This window comes from Mytilus californianus, unplaced genomic scaffold, assembly GCF_021869535.1.
Source record: "Mytilus californianus isolate M0D057914Y unplaced genomic scaffold, xbMytCali1.0.p SCAF_2, whole genome shotgun sequence".
Lineage (NCBI taxonomy): Eukaryota > Metazoa > Mollusca > Bivalvia > Mytilida > Mytilidae > Mytilus > Mytilus californianus.
In genome coordinates this window covers 111,207,954-111,235,928 of record NW_026262668.1, presented here as the reverse complement: position 1 = coordinate 111,235,928, position 27,975 = coordinate 111,207,954, and the positions used below count along the sequence as shown (strand labels likewise).

The 27,975-nt window shown below is 31.0% G+C and overlaps 1 protein-coding gene across 3 annotated transcripts; it reads right to left on the bottom strand.

The window, feature by feature from the left end:
* Positions 1-1,376: 1,376 nt before the first annotated feature.
* Positions 1,377-27,975, bottom strand: LOC127728598 (uncharacterized). Of its 3 annotated transcripts, none has more exons than XM_052236141.1 (6): positions 27,887-27,975; positions 14,597-14,871; positions 12,838-12,979; positions 10,146-10,537; positions 7,584-7,725; positions 1,377-5,413 (listed from the first exon to the last, which is right to left on the bottom strand). In XM_052236141.1, exons 2-6 carry the CDS (start codon positions 14,854-14,856, stop codon positions 5,375-5,377), a joined length of 975 nt encoding a protein of 324 aa, XP_052092101.1. In that variant the 5' UTR covers positions 14,857-14,871; positions 27,887-27,975; the 3' UTR covers positions 1,377-5,374. The 3 variants fall into 3 exon arrangements, with proteins under 3 accessions (XP_052092101.1, XP_052092102.1, XP_052092100.1); XM_052236142.1 differs by lacking the exon at positions 27,887-27,975 and adding an exon at positions 27,656-27,880; XM_052236140.1 differs by lacking the exon at positions 27,887-27,975 and adding an exon at positions 22,434-22,513.

Genomic DNA, 27,975 nt, shown 5'->3' with positions numbered 1-27,975 from the left:
TATGACAACTTAACACTAAAACCAATCAATATTATAGTCTCAGATGGATGGATTGTTTAATGTCCAGTGGCAAAATATTACTTGCATATTAGGATGAGAACATATTAATGTGATATTGATATAAATCCTGCTTTGTACTGGACCAAGGGCTGAGCCAAACTTTTTAAATGTGCTAGTTCACAAGATAAACAATCCCCAGGAAGACCTGTCAACCTATCAGGACACATTATTTTTACTCCCGAGTCGATCAGTCCTAGCTCTTACTCCCAAATGTTGCATGCTTAGGAGAGAAGCCTCAAATAGCAATTTTCAAGTTTGACCCTTCCACTGAATGAAACCCTGGACCTCTTACACTTGAGGCAGGCATGCTATCAAGAGCAAACTAGGCAGGTGAAAACATGGGTCCATTTTAATATTAGTTGAAATAAGGCTTTGAACTAGCGTTAAGTCTTTCATGGTTTGTTTTTTTTTTTGCATAAATCAGGTAGTTGTTTTTCTCTTTTGAAATGTTTAACATTTTGTCAGGTTGGACCTTTTATATAATTTACAATACAGTATGAGTTTTGCTCATTGTTTTTGTTGAAGGCTATATGGTGACCTATAGTTGTTTACATTCTTCTCCTTTGGTATCTGGTGGAAAGCTCAGCTCAGCTGTCCACCAGATACCAAAGGAGAAGGATGTTATCAACTATATGGGCAATCATACCAAAACTCCCTTATCTTTATATTCAGTATCTGTTCTAATATTGTGATGCTACATAACTGTGCATATCACTTCTCACTCTTTGATGCAGAAAATGCAATTACAACACATACAACACAAAGTGTTGAATCAAAATGGTGACATTCATTCACAACTCCCTAGCAACGTATTTCATCGTAACGTCATCCATTCATGGCAAAAAGTGAAAACTTCAGGGACCTCTATCCTTAAAACTACCCCCATTACTATACTACTCAAACAGTTAGAATGTCATTTTGAAATTTTTTCAACACCAAAGAAATTCAAACATACACAAAAAAAAAATCCTAGTGGTACCAACAATTATGTACACAAATATTGATACAAATTGTTAAAAGGACACAAGAAATTCAAACTCAAGCATACTTGTCATGTAATGTTTCAATATAAAATATTTTTGCAGATCGATGATGAAATTTTAAATAATTAAAAATCCAAAGAATTTATACTGAACCATATATCAAACCAGAATACAAAAAAAAATAATGAATTCCTGATAATAAAAAATATATATACTCCCACTGAGCCTTTTATAAATTTGTTTTTAATTCCCCAAACCACCAACATATTCTATTTTAAATTGTAAAGTCCAACAAAGAAGGCTTTTTTTAATCCTAGTTATTAAACAAATGGATTTCAACATGTAATTTTTATTATTCAGATCACATACATACTACAGATATAACTGTATAAATAAAAGTACATATTGTAAACAATATTTAAAGACGAATATCATTGTAAACAATTTACATGCTAAAATTGACTAGTATTTATATGGCCACGTAAATAATCAAGTGTAGATTCTCATTCATCTTTAGGAAAAGTAAAACGGAAAATTTTCTTTCGTTATTTTAATTACAAATGCATAATTTTTCCAGCATTATAAAAATAAGGAGATTTGACTGTTTGTGAAACTCATCAAATGGTTAATACCTGTTCCTGCCTTTATAAAAACTGTGTTACTTATCTTTTTAGGAGCCACTTTTTTTTATTTGAAATGTTAAAGGTTGATACGATGATTTGACCTGAACCAAAGGTTATTAAAAATGATCCTGTATTGCTCATTGGTAGGTTCTACACAGAAAACATGATGACAATATCATATATTTATCTTCATTTCCATAATATATTATTATTGTTGTTATTGTTATTAATGTTATTGTTATGGTGACCAGTAGTTGTTCAAATCCTTGTCTTTTAGTGGAAAGTAATCTCAATGGCAATCATAAAACATCTCCACTTATTAAATGTTAAAAAGGCATTGTAGTTTGGCTTTTTACAAGCATGTCAATCTAGTGCAGAAATAGTATGAGATTCTTCCAACATCTGAACGCCTTTTTTAGGATTAGGGCCATGCAAATTTTAAAAAAAAAGCTGTCAGAGCAATCTTGGACTATCGCAGAAGAGAATCTTATTATGCCTCAATGGAACAACCATTGTTTCATTAAGAAAATAATGAGGCCAAATTTCACTGAGTCTATAACTTTCAAATCAAAACCCAAAGACACATTAATACATTAATACATTTTTTACAATTTCACAATTTCTAGTTCCTTTTGAAAGTATTTAAAAGAATGTTCAATGGAACTATTATCACATGACTAGTTATATTTGATTTGATATTACTAAATATCAAATGACTTTAGAGACTTGAAATTCCTGTTCAAATAGACTAATTTCATAATGTTACTCACTACTTTAAAATACATTTTGATTCCTTCACTTTAATGCTGTTGTTATCAGTTTATTTTTCATATTTTTTTATATCAGTTAAAGACAAAAATCATAAAAAGTTATAAAATTACTAACACATAGGTATGGCCCTGACTGCAACTGTAAATTTGATTGAGTGTGCCATATGTGAATCATATATTTAGTACTTCTATACCTTAATTCAACAGAAATCTTCACATAAAACAATTTAAATACTTTGCCAGACAAGACAAGAAACTTTTTGGCATATAACAGATCATATTACAAAAAATATATCATAAAATGCAACTAGCATCCAGTATAAAAACACATAAAAATATATATTTAAAAACAATCAATCATTTGAAAAATAACATTGTAAAAAATAACAATTTTTTTAATAAAATACCAACAAAATGTTTGAAAAATAAAATTGGTCCCCTTGCTTTAAAAAATATCTTTAAAAATAACTAAAAATTGCATACCAAAAATGAATAAAGGACGTTTTGACTTAGATACCGATTCCATCCCAGTGAAATACCAAGTGAGCCAAATTATTCTGGCTGACAAAAGAATAAATCCTTGTAGTCATTATAGTTTTTTATTGTCTCTGTTGTGAGCTTGTAATCATAAGAGAGACAGATTCTACCCTGCATTTCATTGGACAAAATATTTCTCCACTCTCAACAGTTAAAAATTTCAAATATTTAGTATGCTTAGCAAGTCTTGCATTCCAAAATGGTTTTACTGTCTTTACTTGAGAAATATTTCATCATATTCAAAGCAAAGGTAGAATCTACATGTCAACTTTTGTTTTAGGCCAGATATAAATGATGGGGATAATTTCTGTATACCCATAACTTCAATACATTTTGTCAGCTTTGAATTTATCAAATGTGTATCGATTACAACTAATTTCTGCACCTATCTCTGGTTAAAAAAAAACATATTTCAACTAGTTCTGCCACATCAATTGTAAAATCAGGTATATTACCTCTCAAAAGCTATTAACAAAGAAAAATGCAAGCTTTTTGTTAAAAAACAAATTCTAAATACTTTGTATTCAGAAAAGTCATGCTATGAAATAAAAACTCCAGAAAAAAATATCTCTATACTAAAAATATGGTCAGTATTTGAAATTTCATTGATAAAATGTCTATTCTTTTTAATAGATGTTTTGATATTTGAACTAAAAATGGAAAGTAAACACTTTTTTCTTAATGGTAGACCATATCCCTTTAAGATAACAAAACATGTACTACATATTTTAACTTGCACTTCAGAAAATAAATGAAATAATTTTTACCATTCCACACATTACATGTATGATAAGATCATGAGAAATATACAATTTACAATTGTTCTAGGTTTATCAAAGTTGAGTGAAGTGTAAATGTAAAATAAAAATCCACAGTATGAAATATGACTTTTATCAGTTTTTAGTGATGCACAAGACATTCTATGATGACTCTTTTGAAAATACATATGATTTTAGTGTACTTTTATTGTCACTCTATCTTGAAGATGCTCGTTAAATGCATAATACCTAAAATAATGCAGTAGTTTCTTTGATTGATTTTTTATAGCTTAACCTCTAGTGACAAAAATGTTGTAATTTTTGAGAAATTTAGCAATATTAAAAAATATCTGAGATTCTTAACTCTTTGCAATAATTATGAATGAAATGAAAAATAAAGGCTCCTTAATGAATAAAATGTGTTTGAAGAGTTGTTGCTGTCAATTGCGATTTTGATAATAGCAAATGCAGTTCAATGGCTTTCTAGAGCAAAACTGCCTAAATCTGAAAAATTTTGTTTCACATCAAAGGAGTGAAATCTGTATGTTACAATCAATTCACCAATTGATGATGGCAACTCTTCATACATACTGTTATCACTTTTCTAATCCACTACTTATAAAATGTAAAGAAAAACAAAAAAAATCAATTGAAATATCCCAGAAAAGGTCACCGTGATTGCACAAAATTATTGCCAATAACTTTAACTGTCAACTGTGGAATTTTCAGTGGTAGTCATCAAATCAAAAATAGCTAAACTTTTTATATTGCATTAAATATAACAGTACACAAAATGATAGTGAAATTCAGAAGTCAGATGATATCTATGCATAAGAAACTTGAAGCATGATCTTATAAAAGCCTTGGCATTCACCTTACAACTATTCTATCTGATAACATATGTACCAATAATCTTTTTACCAATTACCGATGTGATTTTGTTATTTCACACTTTTAACACAACATGTTTCTCTTTGCTGCTGCCAATGTAAAAAAATGATAGGTTGGCAGTAATATATAGACAGTTTAATAAATTTAAATGAAAAATAACTATTGATATCAAAAGTTTTTAGCTAAACAAAAGATTAAATGTAATTAAAAGATTTGAAAAACCTATAGAAAACACACATTACACACATATAAATTTGCTCTTTTAGCTAGCTCTTCATTGTCAACGAAAATGTATGTCATTCCTAAGGAAAACAATTAGCACAATAAATCTCTAATTACAGGGTCAATTATGTAATTGGCAAATAGACAATTTAAATTGGAAAACATATAATTGGGAAATTCACAGGATCCAGGATGAATTTTAAGAAGAATTATAAAATAAAAAAAAAGGAATTATGGGTAGTTGTGGTCTTAATAAAATGTGACCCATGTCCATATGTGTTAAATTCTAGAACATTCCTTCACTTTGTATATATACAAGTATTATTGTAACAAAACATGGCAAGAAATATGACTGCATTGATCACTCTGTAATTGGTGGTTGAGTAGAGTATAAGATCTCTTTAGGTAAAGTAACTGTATCTGTGGTTTATCATTGTTATGGTTAAACTCAGGAGCATGGCTTTGTACTGTCATGTAGAAACTATTCACTCTATAATGAACTAATGCTTTACTGGTTTGTTTGTATATGGTTACTTTACATGAGACCTGGTTCCTGATGCTGAAGTTATCTACAAAAATATAAAATAACATCAATGGAAAAGCCAATATATCATTATATACAGATGTCTTTGGTTTTTATGCAATTGAGTTGCAGTATCAATCAGGTAAACCCCACATCTTCTTTTATTCAAATTAACTGCTAAACCTAAGCAAAATACAGTTATCTTTTGCAGTCGTTATCACCAAGGAAAAAAAAACTAAATTACTGGAATTTTAATGATGTTAAACAAATTTTTCAATAATGTCATGTTTTGATAAGTCCACTGATTAAAAAAAAAAAACATGACTCAAATTTTTTTTAGATGTTAGTATATAATATAGACACTTGTTTATTGATAAAGACCATATGTTGACCTTTAGGTGTCTTTTCTAACTTTAATGAGTTGTAGGGCTGCTGTCTCCATCATTTAAATATATAATTTAGATCTTTTTTTATTCAGATTTGTTGGCATCAATATAGCCCAAAACAGAGACAAAAAAGGGACAATCTCTTACATACTAGTTGTGGATTCTAAAGTTTTAGAGTTTTTTTCTCTCCTTTCTTTTTTCAGAAAATATATGAGACGACCAAAATTCAACTAAATATAAGATGTTTTATTTTTCAAAAATTAAGGCAGCACAATTCAGTTTTTCACCTTTGTGCACTCACATACTCTGCATATGTAGATAATGTGGTTCTGTTGATTTTTTGCTCAAAAACCTTTTTAACTCAATATGGTTTTAACAAACTGAATCTTAAATTGCAAAATCATTTACATGCAAGCCAGTAAAATAATAGCAACAACTTCAAAAAGATTGACCAATGTCAGTCAACTCCAATGTATGATATACAGACCAGATAATGTTCAAAAGATAAAAAATTCGTAAGGGTTCCGCGGAACCCAGTGTCTCGCCTACTTTTGGTGTTAATCGCAGGCTCAACAAAAATGAGGAAAAAAATTAATAAAAATATTCCTCTCTATACTATCTTTTGATTGTAAGAAGCTTCTGTCCAAGTTTGGTAAAAATCCAGGATAATTTATGAATCTAATAAATGTTTTAAAAACTTAAACTGCAGAATGTATGTAATGTTGACTGGAAGAAAAACTAAGTCCATTTATAAGTAAAATACAGAAAAAATGGAACAAAATTTTATCAAAATTTCCTTCTAGATACTAGCTTTTGATCATAAACAAGCTTCTGTCCAAGTGTGGTACAAATCCAGGATAGTTTTAGAAAGTTGTTAAAATTTTAAAAACTTTAACCACAGAGTGAATGTAATGTTAACTGGCAGAAAAACTAAGTCCATTTATAAGTAAAATACGGAAAAAATGGATTTTTTTTTTTACAAAATTTACTTTGGATACTATCTTATGATCATAAACAAGCTTCTTTCCAAGTTTGGTAGAAATCCAGGATAGTTTAAGAAAGTTATTAAAATTTCAAAAACTTTAACCACAGAGTGAATGTAATGTTTCCTGGCAGAAAAACTAAGTCAACTTATAAGTAAAATACGGAAAAAATGGAATTTTTTTTTTACAAAATTTACTTTTGAATATAATCTTATGATCATAAACAAGCTTCTGTCCAAGTTTGGTACAAATCCAGGATAGTTTAAGAAAGTTATTAAAATTTCAAAAACTTTAACCACAGAGTGAATGTAATGTTTCCTGGCAGAAAAACTAAGTCCACTTATAAGTAAAATACGGAAAAAATGGAATTTTTTTTTTACAAAATTTACTTTTGAATATAATCTTATGATCATAAACAAGCTTCTGTCCAAGTTTGGTACAAATCCAGGATAGTTTAAGAAAGTTATTAAAATTTCAAAAACTTTAACCACAGAGTGAATGTAATGTTTCCTGGCAGAAAAACTAAGTCCACTTATTAAAATACGGAAAAAATGGAATTTTTTTTTTACAAAATTTACTTTTGAATATAATCTTATGATCATAAACAAGCTTCTGTCCAAGTTTGGTAGAAATCCAGTTTAGTTTAAGAAAGTTATTAAAATTTCAAAAACTTTAACCACAGAGTGAATATTTGTGGACGCCGCCGACGACGACGACGCCGACGGAATGTAGGATCGCTATGTCTCGCTTTTTCGACAAAAGTCGAAGGCTCGACAAAAATATATGCATTTACATGGACAGCTTTTAATTTTGTTAAGCTTTGATAATGAAGTTTTGAGTTTCTTACCTTATCCATTACAATTCTTTCAGATATATCTGATTGTTCACTAGCAAACAAACTAACATGGTAAGGACTAAAAGTTTTCTCTAATACACCTTTGTTTGTTGATACTTTGGCCTTCCTCATAGGTTTTACTTTACCACCAATCCTGTGAAAAGAAGTAACCAACATTATAACCATACTCCATTAATGAGAACAACCAGATCTTGTATAAGTGTCATCTCTATCTGAAATCTCAGATATAAAAACTATAAATAGCCTGTGTCGCTCACCTAAGTTTATATGCATCTTCATCAATGGACACTCTGCAACATTTTAGACAAGATAATTCATGACTACCAATAAAACCTCTTTTTTGTGGACCTTGCTGTAATAGTTTCTCACTGTCTTCTATAGTTTTGCCCAAAATACAAAAAAGGTTAGTTTTCTCAATTGAATTGTTTCATATTTTGCATGTCGGGGCTTTTTATAGCTGACTATACAGTATGGATTTTTCTCATTGTTAAAGGCCGTACTGTTGCCTATACTCGCTTAAATCAACTTCATCTGAATTTTCAAGATAAAAGGCAAAAATACATAAAATGGTAAAAATTGTTATTTAAGGACACTTACTCCTATAAAATTTTGACTAGAGATTTCAGCAATATTGGCTTATTTGTAGATCTTGTGTTGTGAATCATTTTTTCTATTAAAGTTTCTCTCTATCTATTATAGTTTCAAAATAATTGGCAAAAACACAAAAAGTTGGTCAAAATCATCATTAAAGAGCAGTAACTCCAATAAGGAGTCCACTGACTATTTCCACCATTTTGACTTATTTTCAGATCTTGTCTTCCTGATAATTAATCTATTATAGTCCCGTATCTTTGGAAATGAAAAACAGACGAATTAAAAAAATTAAAAGGGAGCTTACTTTTATTAATTCCAACAATTATGTAAAAGTTTATAGAGTCCCGTAATTCTTGAACGACACAGCAAAAAATGTTTAAATCAAAGGGGAGCTTTCTTCCATAAATTCTAATGTGTTAAAATTACATGATAATTGGTAAAAGCAAATTTGAGTTATGGTACAAAGTGATGACTGACAGATAGACATTGTTATACCATAATACGTGCCGTCTTCGAGGGGCATATACTAATAAACTGCTTCGCTGAGCGCAGCTGGATATGCCCGCAGAGGTTCAACCCTGAACAGTTGGGGCAAAAATGGACACAATATTCAAGCTTGATACAGGTCTGAATTTGGATTGTATTAAATATTTGACATATTATAGGTTTCTGAATAAATGTAGTCAAAGAACTTGAAATTGGTTATATGAATTGAATTTATATTCAATTAAAGATTTCTTGCTGTTGTGCATTACACTGTGCTGTTGCGCAATACTTAGTAAATCTATTGTCAGACTATAAACAATTAAAGTTCAGTTAATTCTCAATGTCATATTAGAAATTTATGAAAATGTAAAGGGAGCTTACATCAATAGATATAAACAATTCACCAAAGTTTCATAAGAACTGCTGAAAGCATTTTTGATTTTTTGTCCGAAAACTGGAAAATCCCCCTTTTTTTATGAATAAAACCCTGTAACTCGGAAACATAAAATCTAAAATATATAAAAATCGAAAGGGAGCTCATGTCAATAGATATAAACAATTCACCACAATTTCTTGCAAGTTGGTGAAAGCATTCTTGAGTTATTGTCTGAACACTGGAAAATCCCCCTTTTTTTAATGAATAAAACCCCATAACCTCGGAAACATAAAATCTAAAATTGATAAAAAACAAAAGGGAGCTCATGTCAAAAGATATAAACAATTCACTAAAGTCTTATGCAAATTGGTGAAAGTGTTTTTGAGTTAATGTCCGACATGTTGATGACGGACAGACAGACGGACAGAGGTATACCATAATACGTCCCTTAAACGGGCGTATAAAAACTTAAATAACTACATGAAGAACTCCTGTTTGTTCAATTCTAATGTCCTTTTCAATTATCTGAGCATTAAGGCACTTGATTTTCTTCCCCTCTGATAACATAATCGGGTGTTTCAATGAGTTCCCTGTATTCCTATTTAGTGTCAGTGCAGTGGAGAGAGTGTATTTGTAATTGTATACAGAAGTGATGTTTGCTATTTTAATCTATGCACCTACAACTTACTAGTTACAGAAATACTTTACAAATATTCCACAGAAACAAAAGAATCATAAATTTTCATACATGAAATGACTCATTATCATTGTTTATATTTTTGGAAAATTGTCACCCCTATGGTAACAGCTTTTTGTGAGTGCTCAACCTGCCCCTACTCTGGAATAATGTAAAAATTTTTAAAATATCATGCCAAATGGATATTTTTTGCCAAATCTGTACTATATTTAAACTAGCCTATTAAAAGTATCCACGGCTATAGACAGTGCAGAATACAAAATCAACTTTAAATAGACCACAAAATCCTAGACTCAGATCTTTATTTATACACCTTGGTCTTAAAATGGATGTAGTGGCAATAATAATATGAAGTGTACAACTTGTATATATAACAAGGACTACCTACAATGAAACCTACCACTGAATATATGTAAATTTGACTGTAACAATATCATCTACTTTATCTGTAGTCCTATATAATCCATACATTGCTGAATCATCACATAAGTGTGTCTTCATTTCATCAATGTTTCCTGTCCCTGTAGACTCTAATACCAATGGAGACTTAGGGTCACCACCTTCATACTGAGCTAACATCCATGTGGTTTCATTACCATCTGTTTTTACATCCTGGACAGCAGTAAGCACTTCTGGGGCTATCTGTATTTCTGCCCCACCTGTAGCAATTCCTGGACCACTTTTAGCTGCAGGACCTCTCTTTGGAAGCTGAGTTTGTGTAAAGCCTCTTTGTTGCATACCAGATGTAACAGTTTCTATTACTTTTGATTTCTTACCAGTATTTTCTTCTAACTGGAAAAATATCATACATATATAAAGTATTATTGATTAGTAAAGAACATTTTTTCTCTGTTCTTATTTATGTTCACTGACACAGTTGTCTTTGAATATCATTAGTTTTCCTTTAAATCTAAGATAGTAAATTTCTGATGAGTCTACAATAATGGCACTGAAAACTATGAGTAACATTTTCACAGGAAAAAGTTGTTATCAATTCATTCTTAAAATCATAAAAAGGATAACAGGAATCACCCCAAAATACTGGACAGTATAACAGATCACACCAACACCTGATTCCTCTAAATAAAATAGATAAACAAACAAGGACAAACAATAGGAATAACATGTGGTCATGGTAACCTGACATGGTACAGGCACAAAATTGGGCGTTGAACCAGTTTTATGTTTCTACATAAATACTTTTTTGTCTATCTGGCCCCATAGTAAAACATTCAATAAATAAATGGGGAATGTGTCCATGGGACACAGATGATGCCCCTGCTTGCATATCATATAAATTTATAAAGGGACATAACTGAAGAACAGTTAAAGTGACGCCACCAAAATTGTACTTGATCTGAGTTTTGTTGTAATAAGTATTATGTATAAGTTTCATAACATTTGGTTGAGCCAAACTTAAGTTAGAGAATGAAAATGAAACATTCAGCAATTTTTCCATTTGTAAAGGGGCATAACTCTAGAACAGTTAAAGTGACACCACCAAAATTCAAACTTGATCTGTGTTTTGTGGTAATAAGCATTGTGTGTAAGTTTCATAACATTTTGTTGAGGCAAATTAAAGTTAGAGAACGGAAACGAAAAATTCAGCCATTTTTTCATTTGTAAAGGGGCATAACTCTAGAACAGTTAAAGTGACGCCACCAAAATTCAAACTTGATCTGTGTTTTGTGGTAATAAGTATTGTGTATAAGTTTCATAACATTTGGTTGAGGCAAACTAAAGTTAGAGAACGGAAACCAACTTTGGGACGTACGGACGGACAAGGGTAAAACTTAATGTTCCCTCAGCTACGGTGGGGATATAAAATCCTAAACACTTCAACAAATTATGAAATTTTTATATTACATGTGTAACACTATATGATTGTGAAAACTATTTTGAAATAAATTTTTAGCTATCTCTGAAATACAACATTCTCTAACCTTAGCTTGTTAAACGTTTTACTAACTTTACTTTGTCAAAATAAAATGTTGACTCAAAGATGGCAATACTTTAACATGTAAACATTCAAAGCAAAGGAACTATGACTGAAGGTGCAGAGCCAAATAATCCCCATGGAAAGGAAATATAGCTATATACCAAATACCATTGACTTATCATAAGTGGTTCTCTTTAAACTGACCTTAATACAAACATTAACATGTAAACTATGCAAAAGTTTTAAAGTCAATGAACCATGGAAAATAGATGTGCAAATACTAATAAAACTGCATACCAAATATCATTGACTTACCATGAGTGGTTTATCTTAAACTGACATAATCACAAACTAATACAGGTAAACTATGCAAAAGTTTTAACAGGCCATGACTGAGGGGGTGAGCTAATTAATCTCAATGATATATAATTAAGATGTGCAAACATAACTCCAACTGCATACCAAATGTAATTGACTTACCATTTATGGTTCCACTTAAACTGACCTAATAACAAACTTTAACATGTAACTTACAAATCATGTAAATATTTGTACAACTTAAAAGGGAGTTAAAAATTTCAAGGATTCTGTGAGGTTTGTGCGTGCATAAAACTGGTTTTAGACTATATAAAAATGGGTGGTATTTCATATCTTTATAAACACTGTATGCATTAGGAGCCGTCTCGCCGCCTTTGAATATATAAAAAAAAATCCCCATAATCCCCATGGAAAGGAAATATAACTATATACCAAATACCATTGACTTATATAAAGATTTATGTAGCATTGATACTTCTAAATAAATAAATATTGTTGAAAAAATATAGAATGCACCTAAAAAGTAGCAAAAAAACACAATGTGTACTTTAAATTGTGACTTCTCAATATTCTATTCACAGAATTAAGTTTGAAGACAACATATAATTGCTGTAAATTTTTTAGTTTAAATGATATAAAATATTAGGGTGTCACTAGACATATTCTATAGTTTGCAGCATTAGGGCTTCACCACAATGTACTTATTTTGTCAAATCAAAGGTTTGTTCACTTAACTCTTTGAGAGCAATTGATTTCTACAGATATTCTATGTTTCAGAAATGTCATATCATTTTCTTTTAATCTGTGGACAGGTTTCCAAGAAATGTCAATTTACCTGTTGTAATATTTTATCTTTATCAAAGTCTTCTTTACTACTTGTCTCAATAAACAAATGGTAAGGACTGAGTTTTTCTTCTACACTTCCATGAACTACACCAAACCTTCCTTTCTTTACATATGATACTTTATCTCCTACCCTACAAAAGTATTCCAGTTACTATTAAAACCTGAAAAATTATTTTTATTCATATCTTTTTTTCTGTAATATCAGATTAAAATTCAGCTATTTTTACCAGCACTTCCTAGAAAACTTTTACAAAGCAGATAAATTTGCGCTGATTTCAATGTTTCATTACGAAGGAATACATTTTTATATTAACGTTTTATTTCAATAATTTCTGAATATTTCAGAAAATGTACTTTATTGATTTCTATTATAAGTACATTGTACTGAACAGATTATGTAATCTTTATTTTCAGAAATGTCTTAAAATGCCAGATTTTAGATACATATATTGTAATTTAAAGACATCCCTAGTAATTACTGAATTTCATCCTTTTTAAGGACCAAAAACATCATTGCAATGCTCCTTGTGTTTTGGAGTTACTTATAGTAACTACAAATTTCACTCAATCATGTGATTAGGGTCAATCAATAAAGTGAAGATACCCTGTCATTTTTAAATGTTTTGACATTTGCAGATAGGCAATAGTGATCTGTAATAGTTACCTCATTTGAACTTAACAAATAATAAAAAAACACAGGTGAGAATGGGTGACATTTTAAATTGTATCTTTTAATCTGACTTGACAACTTCAATATTTTATCAGGTGACTTTTCTTGGGTGTAAGCCACAAAGTAACTTGACAGCAATAATTTACCTACAATTGAACATACAAGTACAATATTGCCTATATGCACAGGACAAAAATTGAACTTCTATTAAAACATGTAGATTCCAAAATTTTCAATAACATTAAAGGGAGGCAAAGCATAGCAAAGGGATATTCAAACTCATAAGTCGAAGACAGACTGGCAATGCCATAGTAAAAACATAAGTTGCACTTCACATTTCATAAACCTATCTTTAATACTAATCATGCTTATTTTTGTAAAACTGTTAAAGCGTTTAAACCTGCTGCATTTGTATGCACCTGTCCTGTCAGGAGCCTGTTGTTCAGTGGTTGTTGCTTGTTGATGTGGTTCATAAGTCTTTCTTGTTTCTTGTTTTTTATATAGATTAGACCGTTGGTTTTCCTATTTGAATTGTTTAACACTAGTCATTTTGGGGCCCTTTATAGATTGCTGTTCATTGTGAGCCAAGGATCTGTGTTGAAGGCCGTACTTTGACCTATAATTGTACTTTTTACAAATTGTGACTTGGATGGAGAGTTGTCTCATTGGCACTCATACCACATCTTCTTATTTCTATTATATAATAAAAGAACAGAAATTTATTTTTTTGTTCTTTAAAACTTTTAAGAATTATCCTGGAGACTTGAGAGCAATTTCCAATATATTAATTATTTCCAAGGGGAATATTTAAGATATTTGATCTGCACTTATTTTCCAACTTGTCCGAGACATTGCTGATATAAATATATGATAAAAGTTTTATAAAAATCTGGCAAGAATTGTACATGTGAGAGTGTTAACAAGACCAAACAAACGCCTGCTATTTTTATGTCCTCCACTACACGTTGTGCAGGGACAAAGAAAAAAATAGGAGGCGTATAACAAATTTCATAACTATATAGTGCTAAGTCTTCCATACCAAACAGAGAATGCTACATAGAACAACAGAGATACTTACCAATGAAAATAAACAAATTTAACCGTTGTTGACATATCAAACGTGCTTTCAAATCTGGCTAAAGCATACATCATCTGAGTGTCATCAAAAAGTTCTTGCATATCTGATACATCCTCTCCGACTTTTAAAACAGTTAATCTATTAGGATCATTTTCTATATGTCCCACAACAATATAATTTTCTGCACAATTATCATCCCTAATACATTTGATACCTTCATCAAATGGTACTTTATCTTCAAATTCAGCTGCTGTACTCATTGTGTTTGGTTATACCTGTTAATAAAAGAAAATACATTGCCTATAATTGTCCATCTAAAAAATATCCTGAACTAAATCATTTTAGAATATACAATGATATTTGAGATAAAACTTTAAATATCTTTTAAATTGGACACAATATTTTAAGACTTTAAACAAAGGTTTTATACAGCAGTCTAACTCATTTTGAAATTGATTAAATGCTTATTATAATCCCTGAAGAAAAGAATGGAATTTGCCTTAAATGCCTATATTTACACTTAAAAATACAAATTATATGTGGAGCATTAGATGGTTTCAGATTTTCTTTCACACTACATGTTAATTTTTTAAGGAATACGAACAAAAAGTTTAATGGTCACCATGGTAACCTTTCTGGCCACTTTCACTAACAGTTAGAGAACAAAACAAACAACAGAATGATTTGCCACTGTTTGTGTCATCTGATGTAACTTTCATGGGGAGTCAATATATAGTTTCAATTAATGGTGTCATTTTTATGAATTTATATTTTGAAGATCGAAATTCTTTGAAAAATCACAAAATAAAACATAGGTTTACACTCTTGTTTTCGAGAAAAATGAGATTCAAAATTAGGAGTTATTGTATTTCGTTGAAATTTTTGGAAACATTCAAGAATATTTAAAACTGGTATCTTTAACAATAAATTAGCCAAATTGTCTTTATTTAAAGCTAAGATAAATGTGTATAAGTGAAAAATTCAATAAATGGTAAGCAGCATTGTTTCATTTCAAAACTTGAGTCAATTTTTGTATTTCATGCCAAAATGAGTTAAAATTGTTGACCCCTATTGATCAATTTTGCAAGTTTCTTGTATTGTCCTTTTCCTAATGTCTTTATATGAGTCTGCTTTCTTTGTGATTTTTGAATAAATACATAAATAGAGATCTATAAACAAGAGTGCCCACGCTGAAATGTTGATAGTCCTTAAGATAATGTTTTACTACAAGTATCACAAAAACTAATAAAATGCTCCGCTGGGCACAGCTTGATACGACTGCAGAGGTCGAACCCTGAACAGTTGGGGCAAGTATGGACACAACATTCAAGCTTGATACAGCACTGAATTTGGATGGTGATTAAATATTTGACACAGCATAGGTTTCTGACACAGAATGAATGTGGTCTAAGAACTTAAAAAATTTTAATTTACCTTTTCAAACCATATCATTATTATTTGCTTTTATATATAAATCAGAAATAACCAATTTAAAATGGAAAATTTTAAAGAAAAAAAAAGGAAAAAAATGAAGAAAAAAAATCCTTCCCCCAAATTTTTTCAACCCCCTTATGATTCATCACGGTCACCCCTAAACTCAATCCCAGCCTTCCCTTTGTGGTATGGTACCTTGCAGTACAATTTCAGAGAGATCCATACACTTGAACACAAGTTATTGTCTGGAAACTAGAAAAATGCTTGTTTTTAGGCCCATTTTTGGCCCCAAATTCCTAAACGTTTAGGGCAATTACCCCCAAACTCAAACCCAGCTTTCCCTTTGTGATATGAAACCTTGTAGTACAATTTCATAAAGAACCATACACTTACACACAAGTTATAGTTCTGAAACTAGATAAATGCTTGTTTTTTGCCCCTTTTTGGCCCCTAATTCCTAAAATTTTGAGGCAATTACCCCCCAAATCAATCCCAGCCTTCCCTTAGTAGTATGGTACCTTGCAGTACAATTTCAGAGAGATCCATACACTTGAATACAAGTTATTGTCTGGAAACTAGAAAAATGCTTATTTTTGGCCCCTTATTCCTAAACATTAGTGGCAATTACCCCCAAACTCAATTCCAGCTTTCCCTTTGTGATATGGAACCTTGTAGTACAATTTCATAAAGATCCATACACTTACACACAAGTTATTGTCATGAAACTAGAAAAATGCTTTTTTTGCCCCTTTTTAGGCCCCTAATTCCTAAAATTTTGAGGCAATTACCCCCAAAATCAATCCCAGCATTCCCTTTATGATATGGAACCTTGTGGTACAATGTCAGAGAGATCAATACACTAACACTCAAGTTATGTCTGGAAGTTACAAAAATGCTGATTTTTGGTCCCTTTTTTGGCCCCTTATTCCTTAACTGTTGGTACCAAAACCCCCAAAATCAATCCCAACCTTCCTTTTGTGGTATTGAATCTTATGGTCAAATTTCATAGAGATCCATTCACTTAAACTAAAGTTAGAGTGCGAAAACCAATGTGTCTTCGGACGACGACGATGACGACGCCAACGTCATACCAATATACGACCGCAAATTTTGGGTCGTATAAAAATTGTCCAATGAACCATGAAAATGAGTTCGAGGTCAGATAAACCTGGCAGACAGGCATGAACACATTACAATAATTCCATACACCAAATAGGTTGACCTTATTGCTTATAGTACCTAAGAAACAGACTTATCCAGGAAAACTTAACATTGACCAATGAACCATGAAAATGATGTCAAGGTCAGAGGAACCCTGTCAGACAGACATTATCAACTTACAATCATTCCATACATCAAATATAGTTTAACTCTTACCTATAGTATCTTAGAAAGAATCTAACAACTGAAACTTAACCATTGACCAATAAACCTTGAAAATGAGGTTAAGGAAAGATGACACCTGCCAGACAGACATCAACACCTTACAATCAATCCATACTCCAAATACAGTTTATCTATTGCTTATAGTATCAGAAAAACAGATCAAAACACAAAAACTAAACATTGACCAATGAACCATGAAAATGAGGTCAAGGTCTGATGATACCTGCCAGACTGACATGTACACTTTACAATCATTCAATACACCAAATATAGTTGACCTATTGCTTAATATAGTATTCAAATAACAGACCATAACACAAAAACTTAACATTGACCAATAAACCATGAAAATAGGGTCAAGGTAAGACGAAACCTGCCAGACTGACATGTTCCCCTCACAATCATTCCATACACCACATATAGTTGACCTACTGCTTATAGTATCTGAGAAACGGACCTAATAATGTAACTTTAACCTTGATCATTGATCCATGAAATGAGGTCGAGGTCAGGTAAAACCTGTCTGATGGACATGTAGACATTGCAAGGAACCCATATACCAAATATAGTCATCCTATTACTTATAATAAGTGAGAAAGTCACATGACAAAAAAACTTTTAATGGTTTTTCAAGCAGTCGCTGAACCATGAAAATGAGGTCAAGGATAATGGACATATGACAGACAGAAACTTCATAACATAAGCTATCTGCATACAAGGTATGAAGCATCTAGGTCTTCTATCCTCTGAAATATAAAGCTTTATACTAATAGTTAACAACGTGGCAGCCGGATTGTAATCCCTATGTCTTGCATACTGAAACTTTCGTGGCAGTCAAGACAAAAAATAGCCTGAAAGTGAGATTCAACTATTTCACCTCTTAATTTGATTGAAAATCTTTTTACAACACCCCCACTAAATTTAAGGAACTTTTTCTACTAGGGTCTAAATGCAGAGCCAAAATAATTGACATTTTATGGAACAAAATAAACACTTGTCTTCTGTTTCATTTAATGTTGACATTTTATAAAACAAAATAAATACTTATCTTCTGTTTCAATTAAAACAAAAGATTTGATCATTTCTATGCTATGTAACTCATTCAAGGGTAATTTTGCACAACGATTAATTTGAAAGACTTGAAGTCTTCAGATAAGATTCTTCTACTACAAAATCACTATTAAGAAAACTATTACATTTGTAACAGCAAGACGTTGAAAATTCATTATCACATTAACAATTATATCCCCTAAAACTGAATTTACTCTCCTTAAGTTAAAATTATGTGATGATTGCAAGAATAAAATTGCTATTTTTCACATACATGGAACTTTAATAAAAACTAAAGGCTCCCAGGATCCTGAATCTCTCATCTGGTATAAATATATGCATCATTTAAATCATTAGCAACAGTGGTAGGCATCTTTCATACTAAGTAAGATTGTGGCCTGGTTTGATCCATATCCACACAGAGAGAAAAAACTAAAGGCTCTCAAGAGCCTGTGTTGCTCACCTGTATATACCGTGGTTTTGGAAATCGTGTAAAATTAGGTTAAAATCATAATGAATAGTATTAAAAACCAATTGTTCAGAGAACAATAATTGAAGGCCTTTCCACCCATAAAGATCAATTTTGATATAGAACTATTAAAATATCATATCCAGCGTCAAATGATAGCTTATTGTACACTGATTCCAAAAATATATGGTTTCTATACATTTTTTTTCTAAATAAGGGAGATACATTGTTACTTCCGGTTTGAAAAATGTCACTTCCGTTTTTTTTTATAGTTTACTTGATACTGATTCCAAAAATATATGGTTCAATATAATATTACATTTAATAAGTACAAACTATAGCTACTTCTGGTTTACACATGGTCACTTCCGGTTGGCTTTTCCATGGTCAAGTGGCTTGCAACGTAATGCAAAAAGTCCCATGGCTTTATCATGTATACATATGAGGTAAAAGCAAAGGTCAATATCTAGAACGTCAAATTTACCAATGACCCTGTGCTCAATTTCAAGGTCATAAACCAAGGGCTTCAAATCAAAAGACCATAGGTCTTAATTATACATGGTTAATGAGTTATATCACTATATGCCTAATTTTTAAGATAAGAGGGGAGAAAACTCCAATTTAATGTTAGCGTACCCTTTCAACCAAAATTTATGTGTTACGACATGTCGCAAATTACAATTAAGTAAAAATATGTTGTCAATATCTTATACGGTTTTTGAAAAGAATTAAAAATCAGCCAAAATCAAAATTTAAAATATGACCTTGACCTCTGACCTTGACCTTATTTTCTTTTTTTTGGACCAAGGACCTCAAATAAAAAGATCCTAGGTCTCTATCACTTATGGTTTACAAGATAGAAATGCATATCACTTATATCAAATGCATAAGGGGAAATAACTCTCATATGGAGTGTTTGTATGGCTTCGGTTAAAATTGAACAAATCATGTGAAGGATATAACGAGCAATTTTATAAAATAAATTTGTCGCTTTCTTATACGGTTACGGAGGAGATGCAGTCACAAGGAAAACAGTGTTTGGGGAGATAACTCCTATAAAGAAAAGTATTCAGTTACGCAGGGTGAATTTCATAGGCGCATAAACTGTTCGATATCATATACCAAACATCTAATCGACATCTAAGCGACATCTTGCGAAACAAAATTTATACGCAAGAAATAAAAGTGGCAGAAGAAGAAAAAAAAAAAAAAAGAATAAGAACAAATACGATAGGTCTTTCCACCGAAAAGTGGAAAGACCTAATTAGATACCCTAATAATGATTGAGGCCAAGTTTGGTTTAAATCGGCGCAGTAGTTAAATTTAAAGCAGGTCATCCCATTGTAGTCTTACAATAGTTACTGAAGACCCCTTATCATTATTTAAATTAGTTTTCAAGTTGTGACCATTTGAAATTGTTTTTTTACAATTTTCCCTTAGACCTATAGTAAACCCCTATGTTCTATTTTAAGCCATGGTGGCCATGTTGCTTGGATGACAGGGTCATCGGATACATTTTTCAATCAAGATACCCTCTTGAAAAATGTGGCTTAGTTTAATTCTATTTGGCCCAGTAGATTAAAAGATAACAAAAATTTACGAAAAATTGTGAAAAATTGACTTTAAATGGCAATTACTTCTGAAGGAATCAATTGACAATTTTCATCATGTTGAATTATTTGTAGAGCTTACTTTGCTGAACATTTTTGCTATTTACAGTTTATCTCTATCTATTATAATATTCAAGATAATCATGATAATAACCAAAAACTGCAAAATTTCCTTAAAATTACTAATTCAGGGGCAGCAACCCAACAACGGGTTGGCTGATGCATCTGAAAATTTCAGGGCAGATAGATCTTGACCTTATGAACATTTTTTCCATGTCAGATTTGCTCTAATTGTTTATTTTCAGAGTTATAAGCCAAAAACTGCATTTTACCCACATGTTCTATTTTTAGCCATGGTGGCCATCTTGGTTAATGAGCGGGGTCATTGGATATATTATTTAAACTAGATACCCTAAGGATGAATTAGGCCAAGTAGTTTCAGAGGAGAAGATTTCTGTAAAAATTAACGGACGACAACGACGGACGCCAAGTGTTGAGAAAAGCTCACTTGGCCCTTTTGGGCCAGATGAGCTAAAAAGTCAAGTCATTTAAGGAAATTTACCCCAATAAGGAGTCAATCGCTTCTCAATATTGCTGATGATTTTTTGTTGGAAATAATTTCTCTTAATCTCTTATTGTTTTCCAGATAATAGGCATAACACATATAAAATTTGAAGAAGAAAAACTTTATTTAAGGGGAAATTATTCCAATATGAAGTAGACAGACGACAAAAGGCAATGACAGATGCCAAGGCATTGCAATAGTTAACATTGACTTTTGGTCCAGTTGAGATAAAAAATAAAACTTTCAGATATCCTATATGAAAGTAAACTTCTTAACAACATTTTCCATTTTTTATTTCTGTTTTTGGCATTATTTTTACTTTCATATCAACCATTGTTTTAATCTAACTTCCTGTTAATGTTTTTTAAGAAGAAAACCATAATTGGTACACTTCAAGATATTATTAATACATGTATAATTCTGGAGATCCCATTAATGTGGCTTAATTAGTCAACATGAATAAACCTCTAACCCAGTTGTAACTTCAACTGTTCTTTTCTTTTAACAATAAACAAATTGACCCAGTAAAACTAACCTTCAAAACATGAACAAAAAGAAAGATTTGTTTTATGAGAAAACATCTTTGTTTTTTTCAACAGGAAATCTATTGAAAGAAATGAATGTTAAACATATCAGAAATGTTGAAAATAGACAACTTTCGATCATTTTCTTATACATTTGCAATGTCACATTGCTTATGTTTTTACTTCACAGTAAGAATTGATTGTTCATTGATGACATTTGCCGATTGACCTTGGTTTAACTGGCATAACTCATTCCAAAAAAAGAACTTGAAATTGATCTATTTGATAATCATATGTTTGGGGGGTTACTGGGTAAACTTTTTCAATGCATTTATGATTGCATAGGAAGATGGGTTAAAATATAAAGGAAATGGTTAAATATGACTATTTAACATCCTTAGCTATCAAAATGTTACTTTTCAAATATTCTTGGTTCAACTGTATTCCTATGTTTTGCTATATATATTGAGTTGCAACAAAAAGTCCTTTTTAAAAAAAATTGGAAACAAATAAAAACTCATTTTTGCTTGTGTAAGTTTTCAGCATGCCATTGTCTCAATTTATTAATTACCTTCACAACTAACTCATTTCTCTGAGATAATGATTCACTACCACATGTGTATTATTTAAATATTAATAATTGTGAATCTCTTATGTGTACCGGTATGTTAAATATTTTTATAAATATACGACAGAAATTAACATTTCTAAACTACTGGTCATGTTACTGTTATTTTTAAATGCATTTTGCTAGATTCTTACATTTACATATTTAAGCATAAAGATTTGAAAACCCTACCTATAAATCATAACAATGTTCTCATTATACCTGAGAAGGAAGTACGCCCCTTCCTTCCCTATATAGACACTTCCTATGACTTGTTACATCTAATAACTATAGTTGTACACATTCCTCAAGTGTGATGGTACTTTAACTTTATTGTATATCTTTTTCACAAGGGTCAGCTGTTATGACCTTGCATAACTTTGTTTTAAAACAGTTATATTAAATGTGGATGTATTTCAGACTGAGTAAATACATGTAATTTGTTCAAATATTTTTATCTACAATAAAAGAAGTACAAATGTACATGTAGGTTTGGTAAGGCCCTTTTTTCTAGCTAAAATTATAAATAAGTAGGTATTAGTAAAGGCTATATTATCACAATGAATCATATTTAAAACAATGACTAGATAAATGTCTATTTTTGAAAAAAAGAGGTATCAACATTCTTTTTATGACATCACAAATAGGATCAATTTCAATTTTCAATCGAATTCAATGAAAACAGGCCAATTTCAAATTGTTTCCACTGACCCAAACTAATACATGTTATACAGCATGTGTCGACAAAAAAGTTCTTTTTTCTTATTTTGGCCTATTTTGAGTGTAAATGATAACATTTCATCAGCAAATTCTGCAAAAAAATTTGTATTGAACTTTCTCACACGTTTATTCATCAACTTGAAACATTTTGTTTTGAAATAATGGACTTGATATTGTGAGTCTAATAATGTTCTTACCACACCTACCCCTTTGTAAATATGACTAAAATTCTAAAACTGGCCAGAACTTCAACTGTTCAATTCAAAATAATTTTTTATTGAATAATTACAAATCTAAACTAGTATCTCAATTGTTTGTAAAACAATTGAAAGGTCTTTCCTGTTAAAGTGATGTTTTCGTAATGTACTTTGTACGACCTTTCATTTGATATACGACAAGCATACCTTCTGAAACTTTTCGCTTTTTACAATTAATGACCCCATCCGCCTTAATTTTCGAGATCGATAGTATTATATATGTAATGTATACTTGATGATCTTTCATTTGATATGCGACAACGCCATGTTCTAGAAAATTTAATTTTTGCACTTAATAACCCCATCCAACTCATTTCTAGAGGACAGGAATCTGATATTTGAAATGTACACGTTACGACCTTTCATTTGAAAACAACAACCTAACCTTAAAAGAAAATTTTATTTTTTGCACTCAATGACCCCACCCAACCCATTTTTGGGGGACGTCAATTTTATATTTGAAATGTACGCTTTATGGACTTTCATTTGATATGCGACAACCTAACCATCTGAGAAGTTTGAATTGTTTGCACTAAATGACCCCACCATTCCCCCTGGGATGTAAAAGGGGTTTAACATTTTCATTTTTGAGTAGAGATCGTTAAGACCTTCAATTTGATATATCAAATGACCCCATTTGGCAAATTGCCAAAATGATGCAATATCAATTGTATAAATAGAAATTATGAAACTTACAAAGTAAATGCAAAACATGAAAATTTCAAATTGATTTTTTGGGGTTTTTTTTCATTGAATGTTTTTGTTATTTGGTCAAACATTTAACCATGTTGAACTCTTTAATTTCTGAAAATTTCAGGTGGTAAACTGTTGTTGATTCAGAAAAACATGCCTCCGCTTGCAAAATTTTAAACTGCATTATCTCTAAAACGACAACAGATATCTCAAATCTGTTAAAAGAAAAATGATCTGCAGTGAAAGGACAACATTTTAGAAAAGTCGGAATCTTTTGAGCTAACACACTACCATGTGCATGATGTGAGCAATAAACAGATAAATAGGACTTTTTAAGGAGATTATCCCTGCATCTAACAAGTATATGGCAGTAAATACATGAAATATTGACATGTCTTTATTTTAGATACATGTATGAATAAACTGCTTCGCTGAGCGCAGCTGGATACGACCGCAGAGGTCCAACCCTGAACAGTTGGGGCAAAAATGGACACAATATTCAAGCTTGATACAGGTCTGAATTTGGATTGTAATTAAATATTTGACACATTATAAGTTTCTGACACAGAATAAATGTAGTCAAAGAACTTGAAATTGGTTGTATGATTTGAATTTATATTCAATTGAAGATTTCTTGCTGTTGTGCAATACACTGTGCTGTTGCGCAATACAGGTCTGAATTTGGATTGTAATTAAATATTTGACACATTATAAGTTTCTGACACAGAATAAATGTAGCCAAAGAACTTGAAATTAGTTGTATGATTTGAATTTATATTCAATTGAAGATTTCTTGGATTTGTGCAATACACTGTGCTGTTGCACAATACTTTGTAAATCTGTTTTCAGACTATATACAAAGTATTAGCAAAATAAATTGTGACCCCCAATTTTTTTCTTTGGAAAATTGACAATTTCTTAAATCTTAAGAAAAAAAAAATTGCACCCCCCCCCCCCCCCCCCAAATTTTTTTTTTACCTCTGTCCAAAAAAAATAATATTTAAAGAGAATTTTCTTTTTTAGCCATGGCGTTGTCAGATTATTTTCGACTTATGAGTTTGAATGTCCCTCTGGTATCTTTCGCCTCTCTTTTTAAGTTTTAAACCAGAGTGTTTATCGTTTTTCTGTCCTCTCATTTTTTGGTTGTTTCCTTTGGAAAGATTTCTTGGCAATGGTTTTAGCCTTATTGACAACATAAAATTTCCCATCGGAGGAACTAATTGTTATTTTCCTTTTTCTTTTCTTGTCCAGTAGGATGTGTTTTTGTGCAGGAGGATTGAACCAATAAATATTGGGTGGTCTTTGGTATCTTTTTTTATAACTCTGTGATGTTTGTAGACTAAGGGTTAGGCAGTCACAAAAAAGCTTCCCAAATTAAAAGTTCTGTATCAATATAAAAGAGGATAGATGGCACTTTTTTTATGTATAACCTGTTGAACAAATGGATGGTCGTTAAGCATACTTAGAACTCGAGGAACTCGTCAGCTATGTTGTTTCTATTGGATGGCTGGTTTGCTTTCTTTTGCCAGTATTTTGCATTTTTAATTTGTTTTGTGTCATTTTTTGTAACAATAATTATTATATTAATTGTCAAAAACTAAGAAGAATTGTGCAAATATACTATACAATTTGTTAGATTAAAACATATAATTACCAAATTAAGGCGAAGTAAGCCAGATGAATAAGAGTAGGTTGACCCTACTTCTACTCTCAAACAGGTCAAACAACAGAACGTGGAAACGCTGTATGTTACCAATAAATTGATATCTTGTAATGATAATGGTTGACAGTCATAGTGGAACCATCATTTGCAAGAGTCACATTGTACTGCATTCTTAGTGCAATTCAGTCTGCAGTCACTGCAGGGCCAGAAAACAGACCTTTTTAGGTACGAAATTTGGCGTTTAGGCTTTTAGAATTTTCTGATAAACTTTGATACTTTAGTTATAAATTTTGTGAGATTTTTTAGATTTATTTCTTGTTCTTGTATATACCATTTGATCAATCTCTTTAGATTTTGGAACCAATCGTAAATTTGACCAATGATATTAACAGGAAATAAAATATTGTCCAATTATTTTTATCGAAAGTAAAAGATGATCCAATAACATTAACAGGAAGCAATTGTGATTCCAGTACTTTATGGTTTCACTTTTCAATTGTTTTACAGAAGATTTGAGACGTCGCTAACAAAACAAAAAATGTGAAATGACTTCTTTTGAGACATTGTTAATAAAACAAAAAAGCTATATTATAACTTTTTTGTTTTATTATATTTAGGACTTCTTTTAAATATTTGTTTCTTTTGACAGCGTGATTGAGTACAAAAAGTCTAGTAGCCATCTGTTCTTTTCAATTTTTCAACATAGACCTGATTAGTGGGTTGTTTTTGTTTAATTAATCTTAATAATGATCATAACAAATACTATTGATTTTACTAGACAACATTTGTATACAGCTTCCAAACACAAATGCAATAAACAAAACTTATATTAGTAAATGTATGTTAAAAACAAGACAAATCAAATGAAATTGATTAAAATCGTGCTTTTCTTTTAATACATTTCAAATTAAGTTCAAATATATTCATAATTAGTAATCAGTTCAAGTATCCTCTACCTCTGTTCATCAGTTAGATTTTGATATTTGTCTCTTTTTCTTATTATTGGTACAACTATTTAATAATAAATTACAGCCATGTCGAATTTATAATGAAAAATTAAAAAGAATAAAGATATTTGGGGGGTTCAGTGGTGGTTTACGGAGTTCGTGGTGTTATAGACTCTCCTTTTCTGTTCGATGTAGATATTTGGTCTCTTATTCTCATTATTTGTATAATTATTAACTTAAATATTATATTTAGGTCACATTTATAACGATAAAAGAAAAAAATGTATATTTTTGTGGTGTTCGGTGGTGAAAAGACCTACCGATAGAAAAATTGTGTTTATAAAATTTGCACAAAAATAATATATAAAATATAAGTACAGTGTGAAATTACTCGGAGAAACTATCTCTATATAGCACTAAGACAAAACATGCAAACACAAAGAAACTAGTTGTGTCAACATATATATTGACCTTAGTCAAATTATTATAGAAAGGCATAAAAAAAAAAAAAATGTGGATAGTGTCCACATGTGGACACAGATGATGCCCCCGCTTGCATATCATATAGTTATAAGGGACATAACTGAAGAATGGTACAAATGACGCTACCCAAATTTGAACTTGATCCGAGTTTTGTGGTAATAAGCATTGAGTGTAAGTCTCATAACATTTGGTTGAGGCTAACTTAAGTAGAGAACAGAAACTAAAAATTCAGCAATTTTTCTATTTGTAAACAGGCATAACTCTAGAAAGGTTGTGTATAAGTTTTATACCATTTGGTTGAGACAAACTAAAGTAAGAGAACGGAAACGAAAAATTCAGCAATTTTTATGTTTATAAAGGGACATTACTCAAGAATGGTAAAAGTGTCACAACCAAATTTCGTACTTAATCTGTATTATGTAGTAATAAGCATTGTGTATAGGGCATAAAAATAAAATAGCCTTTCAAGACGTCATAATTATTTGGACTTATATTGACCTTAGCCTAGGATCATGATCAGGAAAGATCTTCAACATGTTAAACACAAAGTCAAAATTCCCTTAATAAAAAAGCAGAAAAAATATCAACGTTAAAACGGATAAAAAGGCAACCAACAAATGTCAAGATTCTAGACTTTGGACATAAACCTACATGTACATAATTTACAAGGTATAGGTTGTGTCCGGTTTGATGTGACAGTTTGGTCCTAAATGCCTAAAGGCTAAATCAAAACACTCTTAGCTGTTTGTCTGAGACTTCCTAATGCCTTCAACGGAACTGTAGATAGTGTTTAGTTATCAGAAGCACAGCTGTCATGTTGTTAAAAATTATTTGCAAAGTAAAGGCTAAGAAATCCGTAACGGACTGTACACAGACACTTACCACGCCCAGTGTTTACGGAAGTTCCAAATATCCCGGTAAACCTCGTTTTCGTCAAGTTGAAATACAAGTTACCTCCCTTAGACTGTCCA

What these genes read in the sequence shown, in the direction of transcription:
- LOC127728598 (XM_052236141.1), bottom strand. Translation starts at nt 14,856, where the DNA reads ATGAGTACAGCAGCTGAATTTGAAGATAAAGTACCATTTGATGAAGGT. An exon ending in AAATTTGTTTATTTTCATTG is followed by an intron (nt 12,980 to 14,596) that starts GTAAGTATCTCT and finishes ATACTTTTGTAG; the next exon opens with GGTAGGAGATAAAGTATCAT. An exon ending in AAGATAAAATATTACAACAG is followed by an intron (nt 10,538 to 12,837) that starts GTAAATTGACAT and finishes ATATTTTTCCAG; the next exon opens with TTAGAAGAAAATACTGGTAA.